Below are 11,798 nucleotides of genomic sequence, written 5' to 3' on the forward strand. Positions count from 1 at the left end.
AGCATCCCCATGGTCATGATTTAGATTCAGATGCTTGACAACTGGTTCATATTTATGACGGTTGCAGTGTCCCGGACTCATGTGACCATCTTTTGCGACCTTCTGACAAGCAAAATCAATGAAGAAGCCAGTTTCACTTAATAACCATGTTACTAATTTAACAACTGCAGTGATTTGCTTAACAAATGTGAGAAGAAAGGTTGTAAAATGGGACAAAACTCACTTAACAAATTTCTCACTTAGCAACATAAATTTTGGACTCAATTGTGGTCATAAGTTGAGGACTACCTATATAAGGAGTACATCAATGTAAAAGCATTTTTTCTTTTTGATTCCAAATAGCCAGACATCATATTATATGCAGATCAGATCACCACAGCTTGCTCAAAAAATCATGTCTAAAAATTCTGACTTAATGTAGTGTAAATTCAATAAATTACAATACAATGTCATAGATAAAATAGTATAACTGCAAATTAATAAACATTTATAAACGTTTGTTCTTATCTACTTCCCAAGAATAGTAACTTCTTTTGTGTACCCTTATGAACCAAACTGTGATTTTTATGTACTTAGAAATATATTTGAGGTAAGTAGGTAAGAAGTAGTCTCTTAAAACAACAATCCATCCCATTATAACAACAGGGAGCCCAGGTTAAGAACACAAACTATTATATATCATTTTCCTATAAAAACATGCAGGCAAAAATCTAAGACAAGGATATTAATGTTATACAGATATATCATAGTTGTTGAGAAGTCATAGGGAACTACCATTGGCACCTATGGGAAGGAGGTTAAAAAGTCAAGATGATGTGTTGACAGTACTATATAAAAAAGCTGGGGCTTTGATCATGCTGCGTTGACTTTTTGATATCTCACCATGGATAGTACTGAGATGTGTCCTGTCTTTCCTTTACTAAAGCAGATAAATTTATATGAATGAAGGAATGACAAACAATATAAACTGGCAACGGCATAAAAATACAGTGCACAAGTCCTTAATCGCTAAAAAACACGGCAGACTTGACAAAACAAAAACAAAACAGAGTTTTGCCTCAAAACAGAGTGAGAGAAAAAAGTGTCAAATATTTAACATTAGAAAATTATTCAAATTCAAATTAGACATTTTGAAAGAAATTTGACTATTTGTGAGTTAGGCCTTGAAGTGGTAAGAAACAACCTTTGTTATTCTGCATAATATGTTTATACAACCCTACACCTTGTTATTGAATGTGCCAAACAGTATCAATTTTAGGGATAAATGGATGTGTTGTATTTTTATTGTAAAAACAAGAGAGAGAAGATGATAAAAATGTATGTCACATACCAAAATAATATTGATTGTTCTGGGAACCACAAAAATGGAACAGGACAAGTGATATTTAATAAAAGTTTTGATCACATCATTCCTAATATTCAGATACCTGTGAGGCTTTTTATCGCCTTTCTTCATTCATTCCTACTAAATATTGCATATATAATTTTATTTTATATAATTGTTGTTTTGTGTCTACCAAGTAAAACCACTGAGCCAGAATTTCCTTTCCTAAGCAACAAAGCTTTACCTTGATTGGCAAATGAAAACTAACAAAGGACCAATTTCCCAGAAAATAAAGAACACTTTGAAGCAAAGTATTCTGCTTTTGACAGCCAATACAGTACCTTTAACTTAATTTCACAGAACCAAGCTTTATTTAATGAAAATATATAGACATTTACAAGGTTCTTTTTGATAGGCAGTAGACAATTTGGTTTATATTGGACAAAAATTCTATAACTGTCAGTTAAAATAGCCAGTGAAATGGATAACACCAGTAGCTGTGATCAAAAATACCTGGATACATTAAATACATTAATACATTAAACCCATTAATCCTTCTATTAAGCATGGGATTTGAAAAATGAACATGACTTTAAAATACAAGCAGTATGATTTTTAGTGGAGCATGGAACTAAAATAATCTTAGAGGATTCACTTGTTTCAGAATGGGAATAACATGCATTCATTTTCCAAACATTCAATAAGACCTAAATATCATTTTTAACATAGACTGCAGTTTCCATTCAATCTAAGGGCAGATTCAATATATGAGTTATGGTCAATGGTAAAACTACTAGAGATGTCAAATGATCACTCTAGTAAACTACTAGAGTAGTCAAATGACTGTATAAAATGGCCAATCAAATGGAAACTAGCAGTGTTAGATAGAAATCTTCTGCAAAGGTCAGGGTTATGATGCACTAATTACAAAAGTCATACCCACTGTGTTTTCATTTAGAAGACCAGAAAAAGGATTGAGAAGGAAAATATAGCTATACTTAGAACGCAATCCCATTATATCATTTTTATAAGGTCATATAAAAAATAAAATATATTCAGTACATTCATGGTTTTTATCAGAACAAAGTAGAATTTTAAGATAGAAATTCCAGAAATGTCCATTGAATTTTTTAGACAGCAGAAGTTGTTCTGTAACAGCCCTCTGCAGTGATTTTTCAGTTTTTAGGAAACAGCTTGCTCTGAACAACACAAGGTAAAATATATGCCTTCTATAACAAATGTGCTAGAAGGGTACTTTTTCTAAGTTTTAAAAGCTTAGAATTTAATTTTTTAAATCCCTTGAGGGGTTTCATGCTATCACCTGCATTGCCAGTACTCTTTCTTCCTTGAGAAAAAAATAGGTGTCAATTTTATTTTGCCTTTTCACTATTTAAAGAGTACTGTAGATAGTTAGAGATAACATTATTTTAATTCTTCCTCCAAGACTATGTACAACTAGGGCGAGTTTCATTCAATTTCTCAAAATATATGCAGAGGATTGAGCTTATTTATAACTTAAAATACATGAACAAATATGACAGGAAAATTCCCAGTCTTTATAGATTTTAAAAAACTTCTCTAGCTTTTTTTTAAAATAGGAAAAGTTGTTTTAGAGGCAAAAATATGCTGTTTGCAGCACTTTTAAAGAATCTTGTAATATGGAAATAAGTGGATCCAAGTACACGATTCATGCATGCTATGCTACAATGTGATTTATTTGATTTCTGTTTATTGTATTGGAGTTCAGTCCTTATGTTAACCTCAATGCATCATGATTAAACAATCTGCACTTTTAACAAGTTGTGTGGACTCAGATTTTCATGACCATTAAGAGCACAAGTCTTTCACTGCTCAAACAGGAGCTTTCTATGCTGCACAGTATGCTTCTTTTCAAACTGATTTAAGTTTCATAAATAAACTTAATTTGGCACTTAATTCAGAGGTTGGCGCTGAAAGGAAGGAAAAGGCAGTGATCTAAGTGAATGTATTTTAATTTATTTCCAGTAGAATTTTTTGAGATATAAGAGTGCATGAACTAAAAAAAAAAAAAAAATGCTAGCATTTAAGTGCATGAGTGCCAGAATTTCCATGCTCAGCATTCTTAAACAATTCAGACTGTGGTCTAATTCTTATATCATGCTAAGCAATTATATATCTGATAACAATATATTGAAGACGCACATTTGTAAAACAAGTACATTGAGAACAAGGTGGAAGATCTGGTAGATTAGCAGTCTCTCACCTGAAACAACTCAAACATTATTATTTCAATTATTAAGAATGCCCATAGTAAAGTATTGTGCAAAAATATACAGTTCAATGACTTAATAAATCGAACATTTTTACTGTTAAATATGCAATACTAAGTAACAGAGGAAGAAATATTTAGTAAATATAGTCCTTCCTAAAATCACAAACAATTAGCTGTATTTATCTACCCAAGAAATTGTAAAAATTTCTATAATGTTTTAATAGATGAATAATGCAATATAATAGAATATATGAAGCTCAGGGTAGAATTGTGGAGTTTTTGGTGCTGAGGTTGGTTGGTTGGTTGCTTGCAGATGTGTCATGACCCAACAAGGTAACATGATGTCTGCAAGCAACCAACTCCAGAGAGTACCAAGAACTCCAAAGAACATTGCAGTATTATGCATATTAACCTAGAATATGCTGAGCAGCCTTTTTATGACTTGGGACCACACTTACCATACTTGGAAAGTGGGGCTGAGAACTACAGAGGACAGAGCAAAGTAACTGTATTAAAGTTGTGGACAGGGCCAAATATTTTGGCATTTCTTTATTTGTCTTTCATGGGTATTAATTTTCTCTTAAGTCTATATTAAGGTTTTCTTTTATTTTCTTTTTTAAATTTCCATCTCCCAGTATTAAGAAATTATACTGCTGATTTATTTAGAGTTGCCCACTCGATTAAAGAAAAGCCTGAGATTCTTATTGCCAGGAAAGCATGAGGGAACTGTAACTAGAAGATTCATCTTTATAGAAAGTTTATGTTATACAGGTAGCCCTTGGCTTATAATCACAATTGAACCCAAAATTTATATTGCTAAGCAAGACATTTGTTAAGTGAGTTTTACCCCATTTTACAATCTTTCTTGCCACAGTTGTTAAGTGATCACTGCAGTTGTTAAGTTAGTAACACAGTTATTAAATGAATCTGGGTTTCCCATTGACTTTGCTTGTCAGAAGGTCAAAAAAAGTGAACACATGACCTTGGGACACTGCAACCATCATAAATATGAGTCAGTTGCCAACTGTCTGAATTTTGATCATGGGGATGCTGCAACAGTTATGTGAAAAATTGTCATGTCATTTTTTCATTGATGTTGTAACTTTGGTCACTAAATGAACTCTTGTAAGTTGAGGGCTACGTATACAGTATACATGTTATCTATATATGTGCAGCTTTCTTTAATTTAGTGGTCTCCAGATGTGTTGCACCTACAACTTTCTGGGAATTCTTGGTTTTATAAATCTATAAATCTAACATATATTTGTGCCTAGAAGGTATCAAATTGGAGGTTATTATACAGAGTATAAGCACTGGTACTAGAAAGTACAATGCCCAGAAGGAAGATGGGCAGAAGTAGGATTCTACTGTAAATTTATAAAACAAAAAATACGTCAGAAATCAAACATAGCTGAGATTTAATTTTAAATTTGAAATGTCAATGTCCCAAAGGTGCTTTTCCAAAAGGCAAGTGGACTTTCTTGATTTTTTTTCCCTTGATGTTTCACTTCTCATCCAAGAAGCTTCTTCAGTTCTAACTGACTGGTGGGGAATGGAAGGATTTATATTCTTGGCAGTCATTTGGTTGTTAGCACTCTGAGGGGTCTGTTGTTAGCTCTCTGAAAGTTGTTAAAGCCACTTGGGGGTTTATCTGTATCAGTATTTTCGATGAAAAAACCCCAAGAAAATCCAGTTGCCTTTTGGAAAAGCACCTTTGGAACAACCATGACCTGGATGATTTAGAATCTCCATAGATTTTTGAAATGTCAATACAATTATTCTAATTCACTGTAACTAACTTTTTGACAATTAACAGTGCATTATGGGATCATCAGTTATTCTTATACAGTTCAAAATAAAAATTACTTTAAATAAATAAAATAAAATTGATAAAAATATTATTTTATTGGAAAATAGTTATAAAATATAATCATCCCTTACAGGAAGATTATTTGTTTCAAAAGTGCTGTCTACCAATTCAAAATTGATTTGTTACTATTGGTCAGCATGAAAAGTCATGCACCGGTAACTTGTATGTACTTGTTAGTGCAGAAATCCCATCTAATTAGGTGACTATATAAAATAATTTGCACAGCTTGTTGTGCAATAATTTGCACAGCTTTGGCTGTTAAAAGCAGTGTTACAATGTTTTAAAAGTAAAAAATGCTGTTCTTTAAAATGATATTTCTGGCCTACTATAGGCACACATAAATTTTCTTCATTGCTGGAAATGATGGCTCTTGTCTGCACAATAAGACAGATCTACAACATTTTACAAAATATTGATTGGGTATTTCTGTTTCATACCCGTAGTACTGCTCAAGGAAAGCTACATAGAATCAGGTGCAGTCCCTGAAATTATACTTTAAAAAGTGACACTGTCAAGTATTTTTATGTTTACATTTTTGTAAGTCTTCCATTATCTGCATGCAAAAATTGCTTACACCTTTTATTCTTGATAGATTAATAAATGCTGCATTCCCTATTTTTGTCCTTCTCTGCTAATTTTTTCTAGCACTCAGAGAATTTCTGCTCTACAGTGAATATTATTTCTTAATTACTTTAGCTCCCCCTCTGGCTGAAAATGGCATTTTACAGCATACAATAATAAAGAGGCATGAATCAACAGTGTCTAATTTTAACTCATTTATTTAATTTCTCAGACAGAGCAACTTAAAAAAAACAAGTGGAATTAAAATGAACACAATTGCCATGCTGTGATAGTCTGAAAGGGAGATCATATTTTAAAAGTTACTTGACAGTGCCCCTTTCATTTAAAAATAAAACAAAAACAGATTTGTGTTTATATTGCAGTGGATTTCAAGTTTTCTTGCATTTCATATAAAATATCATTATGACTGTGGATCTTTCCTACAAGACACTGAAAACATATTCAGGAAAAATAAGGCATGTTTTCCAAAAGCTGGATGCTTGGCACATTTGAACATACTATTTTTAAAATACCAAATATGATCAAATATACCATTACTTTTATTCATCTGGCCTTTAAACAAGATTCTCTCACTATTGCTTATTTTAATTGTGAGTTGTTGTACCTTTATCAGGTACTGAGCACCTCAACTGGAAAAACATGAATTCAAATCAAGGTAATTTATGGTTCAAATAACAGCATATTGAACTGGTGCTAAAGCAGTGGTGGGATTCAAGTAATTTAACAACCGGTTCTCTGCCCTAATGATTTCTTCCTACAACCATTTTGCCAAACTGCTCAGAAAGTTAACTACTGGTTTTCCCGAAGTGGTGTGAACTGGCTGAATCCCACCACTGTCCTAAAGTATTTAGTGTGCCTATGGGGGAAAACAGATTCTTCAACATGAGACACCAAATTCTGCTGGAACTGGACTAAGATATAATAAAAGTAGAATTATAAACTTCACATGTCATCTTGTTCCATCATATAAGGCAGAGGTCTCCAACCTTGACAACTTTACGACTTGTGGACTCCCAGAATTCTTCAGCCAGTGCATGAGCTGGCTGAGGAATTTTGGGAGTTGAAGTTCACAAGTCGTAAAGTTGCCAAGGTTGGAGAGCCCTGATATAAAAAACTGAATTCTCAGATACACAGACTAGGAAAAGATTTTTGAACTTTGACTCTCAGGAAAGAGGCACAAACAAAACATATATTTGTTGACTAAAATAACTTCAACATTGCCTGGAATCAGACAACAGATTTAGAGGGTCAAAGGTGGTAGGTAAGGACTAACTGCCTACACTATGTACCTTCATTCTATTTTTGCCTTTGATAAACATACATTTGTTATGTTATACAAATCTGGTCACAGGCAACAGTGGGGCAAATAAAATGTATGATCACACCCTGAGAAGCAAAGTACTCACTTAAACTCTCTTTACAGGTCTACTGTCTATGTCCATTCTAAAACCGAGTTGAGTATTTTGCTGTTACAGAAGTTTAATTCAGATTTAATTCAAATGGAACAAGACTGTCCCTCTCCCCATACAAAACAAGTTATTGCTAAAAACAACGCTTCTGCCAATCTCTAGAATTAAAACTTTAGACACTGTAGGGAATAGTGGAACTTACAAATAAAATAGCAAAAATCAAAACATTTAAGCTTTTCAACTACCTACAGCATGGAAAATGCAGTCCTTTCTACATCACAGTTCAAATACAGTATGAAACTGCCTACAAATGCTTCAATTAAAACAAAGCAAATCTGACACTCAAATGTTTTTACATGCAGCCGAAAACATTGTGCACCATGGAAGCTTACTTTTTCCTTATGGAAAAGTGCATCTTAGAAAACAATTGTAATAAATTCCAGTGATTCTAAAAAAAATTCCTAACCACTATAATATTATTGCACATTTGGTGCTATATAGACACCATTAGCAAATATATTTAACTAGAAATAAAGGATATAACTGAAACAGATTTGTCTTAATAACTTATAATACATCTGTAAAGAAGGAGATTATTTTTTAACTAAACATACATTTCTTTTGAACCATCATTGTCTTACCTAGACCCAATCTCTTACAATCAATGAGAACCAAAACACAGTTCTGTTCCTACAGGTAGAATTTCCTACATACAGTAGTTAAATCCACACTGATAAATTTGTCAAAGTAGTTTAGAAAATGAATACACTCAGAAATTCAAGAATCAATAAGATTCTTGTCTTGTCCATTCTTCCTACAGAATTCCAACTATTTTTTCTATGTTTTAAGGCATCATTTATTGTTTTTCACTTGCAATGATGATAGTCATGCAGCAGTTTAATGATAAAAATATATTAATATTTTACTATACAGCAGCAAGTAGTTAGTCAATTAAAAGCACAAATATTTTAAAGAAAAATCTGTAAAAGTATATTACTACAAATAATTGCAAGTTGGAGAACACTTCCAGAAAGGTTAGTATTCTCAGACTATTTTTATACTTTACAACTTTAATATATATCACACAAAGTACATAATTATAACTGAAGGTTTGCACACTTGGGGGAGGAGTCAATACTACATGAATAAAGTATGTAGCCAGTAATAACTAGCACCACAGCTACATGAAAATTTCTTTACAACACACCAACTTGGCTTTTACTTTTAAAGGAAATTCAAATCCATGGCTCAGTAGGATTACATCATAATCATGTTCAACTGATGTCTACGACAGGCCTACACAAGTTAGTTAGCACTAACATAAGCTCGAGTTTTGACTGAGACTGAACAAATTAAAATAGTGCTAGTGGCCACACAAAAAACTCTTACCACCTGTTGTTGAAAAAAAAGGCATACTGAAAATCGCTGCATGTTAAAGTACTTTAAGTACACTTCATAAAAATATATATATTATGAACAATACAATTACATCTCATATACACAACAATGACAAGATACCTACTTAGTTGTAAACCAAACAGGTGCAGAAAAATATGGGAGATCATTTCTCTCTCTCTTTTTACTATTTGAATAACTTTGGTTCAAACCATAAAAATCACAAGTTAGCAAATTTCATTTAAATGCCTTTTTAATATTTTTCTTTATGTTCACAGAAGTTTCACTGACCATTTTATATGCTTAAGGTCCAGATGCAATGCATATTGTATAAAAGAGAGCACTTATTGTTTACCTTGCATGAATTAAACCTACGTACCTTTTAACTCTACAGACTTCTGCATAACATTTAGACAAAGCTCAGACACACAGCATGCCTAGCCCTCATATATATATACACATCTCTAATCACAGGTATATAGGGTGTCAAATATACTATAATAACCTCCATGAAAGGTTTTGAAATTTGGTAACAAAATGAGAAGAAAAACTAAAAATATTATTTTACGTGTTCTAAAATATCTCTTTTTTGTGCTAAAGTCAAATGTTAGCTCAACATGAAAAGGACATTTTCTCTTTTTTAATATAATTCAGCAATATTTTAATCTTGACCATTTTTGCAAACACTTTTTTTTTAATAATAGCTTAAACGTGTACAAAAGTTCTTGGTTAATTAGGGAAATAAACACTCAGTTCTTTATATTTTTTTAATCAAGTAGGAAACACAGTTCATCTTATATAATGTTATTACTTTTTTTGTAATTTTTTTTTGTTTGTTTGTTTTTAGCAGCTGCTTACTGTTTTATACGATGAGCAAGAGTGGAAGGAACAATCCAGCGATGGGGTGGAGAGAAAGAAGTTGCTTGCTCGGCTGTCAGTTTTGGTGGTGGATAGGTAGATGGTGCTCCCCTTGGAGTTATAACAGGTATATTTAACGGTATGCATTATTTTCGGCTTGTGGATGTTGGTTTTCTCTCTCTTTCTCTCCCTTACAGTATAAAGTCTTTCTCTGTGTGTTGTTGTCATTATTACCAGTGTCTCTGTGCAGCAGGGCAGGGAGGAGGCAGCCAAACGGGAAGGAGGGATGTGGAGAGGAGGGAGGAAAGATAGATGGAGATCAATCCTCCTCTGGCTCCTCCGCCTGCAGCAAGGCTCCGGGCGGGCCAGTGGGGATAGCGGTGCTGCTGCTGATTTCGGTCTCTGGCTGCTGCTCTGTTCCGCCGGAGGAGGATGCGGCGGCAGCGGCGGCCCGCTTGTCTCTCTGCTTCTCCTGGATCTTCTTCATCTCGTCCGAGTACTTGCAGAAAGTGTGTCCGAATTTGGCCCACACCTTGTAAGGGACGGTGATGGAGTTGCGGTAGGTGGGCTTGACCTCGCTCACCCGCATGAAAACGCCGTACTTGTTGGAGCCCACGTCGAAAAAGAACCGCTTGTTATCCACCGTCAAGGAGGTGCCCTCGGGCAGCTCGGCCGGCTCCTCCTCCACGCCGTAGTCGTCGATGAGCTTGGCCAAGGCGTCGCGGAACTCGATCAACCCTTGCGCTGGCAAGGCGATGGTCTGGCCCTGTGTGGAGCCGAGGCCTGGGCCGCGGTTGACTGTCTGGCGGATGCGCAGGAATCGCCCGCGCTGGTTCTCCTTCAAATCCATGTAATACTTGCGGTTCTCGCGCACCAGAAATTCGCTTTTCAGGGCCCGCCGAGGCTCGTCCGCGGCCTGCGCCAGCTCCGGCGGTTGGCTGGGCCCCAGCTGCGCGTAGTGCTCGATGAAGTCGCCCAGATAATCGCGGAACTCCACCGCCACTGACATCGAGAGCGTCAGCCGGCTCTTGCTGCCTCCAGCACCCACCTCCGCGATCTTCAGGAAGCGGCCCTTCGCGTTCTGCTTGACGTCCAAGTAGAAACGCTTGTTCTGGATGTCCACCCGCTTGGAGGCCAGCTCCTGCGTCTCGTGCTGGAGGCCCACCCCGCCGCCGCCGCTACTGCCGGGCCCGCCGCCGCCGCCAGGGCCCGTGCCCGGCGCCCCGCCGCCGCCGCCGCCCTGCTCGCTGCCGCTGTCTCTATCCGCCATGATGCCTTCGGGCTACCCGACGCCCGCCTGCCTGCCTGCGCCTCCCGGCCGCCGCCGCCTCCTCCGCCGCCGCCGCCGCCCGTCGCCGCTACTGCTCCTGCCGCCGCCGCCGCTCCAACCCCCTCCGCAGCCACCAGCAGCAGCCGGCCGCTCTCGCGAGATCTGTGGAGGAGACAGAAAGAGAGAGAGCGGCTAACATGGCAGAGGGGGAAGCGCGCGACTGGGCAGAGGAACGGGGAGAGGAGGAGAGCGCGAGAGCGCGAGGACCAGGAGAGGTGCCCGGGGATCGGAGACGGCAGCGCCTCGCTGGGTTAGACTGGGCGAGGGCAGGGAGGCGCTCGCTTCTTGGCACTCAGGCCCCACCCACCCGTCCTCCGCTCGGCTATCGCGCCTTCTTCTCTTCGGGCTGCGCCGCCACCGGCGCCGCCGCCCGTTAGCAGTCGGCCAGACCCCGCACCCGCCCTCGCGCTGCGCCAGGCCAGCTTCGCCAGGGACACAGACTCCGCCCGGCCCCGGCTCGCGCGCGCTTGGATTCCCCCTCCCTCCTCACGCGCACCCCGACTGAGGCCGCCGCCGCTGCCGCCTCTCCCTCGGGGGAGATGGAGCCGATGAGGGGAGGGGGTCGATCTACTATCAAACGCGAATACGCGGACGCATCATCAGAGTAACTCTTTTTCCTCTTCCCCCTTTCAGAAGTCGGCGTATGCCTCAGGTCTGTCTGCGGACATAAACCGGACGGAGAAGGAAGCTCCCCCTGCCTCCTCCTCATCCCGCCTCTTGGCCCATTAAGCAGACCCTTCTGTCGCCCGCCGTCCCCAAGGAGGAATTGCCGCCCGTCT

General features: G+C 38.0%; 1 protein-coding gene across 3 annotated transcripts in view; it reads right to left on the reverse strand.

Annotated features, from left to right (window-relative positions):
* PURA (purine rich element binding protein A) overlaps nucleotides 1–11,078 on the reverse strand; it is a 31,800-nt gene extending 20,722 nt beyond the window's left edge. For 2 of the 3 annotated variants that reach the window (XR_004590324.2, XR_004590323.2), the window contains exon 1: nucleotides 9,690–11,078. Coding sequence is in view for 1 of the 3 variants with exons in the window: in XM_034411680.3 (XP_034267571.1) it covers nucleotides 10,009–10,959 (951 nt within the window). In the remaining 2 variants the exon portion in view is untranslated. Of the gene's footprint in view, nucleotides 1–6,208 lie in introns of those variants that run through there. The other variant, XM_034411680.3, reaches the window with a different exon arrangement.
* Between the last annotated feature and the right edge of the window lie 720 nt (nucleotides 11,079–11,798).

This window comes from Pantherophis guttatus, chromosome 3 (genome assembly GCF_059756535.1).
Source record: "Pantherophis guttatus breed Tessera chromosome 3, ASM5975653v1, whole genome shotgun sequence".
NCBI classification, from domain to species: Eukaryota; Metazoa; Chordata; class Lepidosauria; order Squamata; family Colubridae; genus Pantherophis; species Pantherophis guttatus.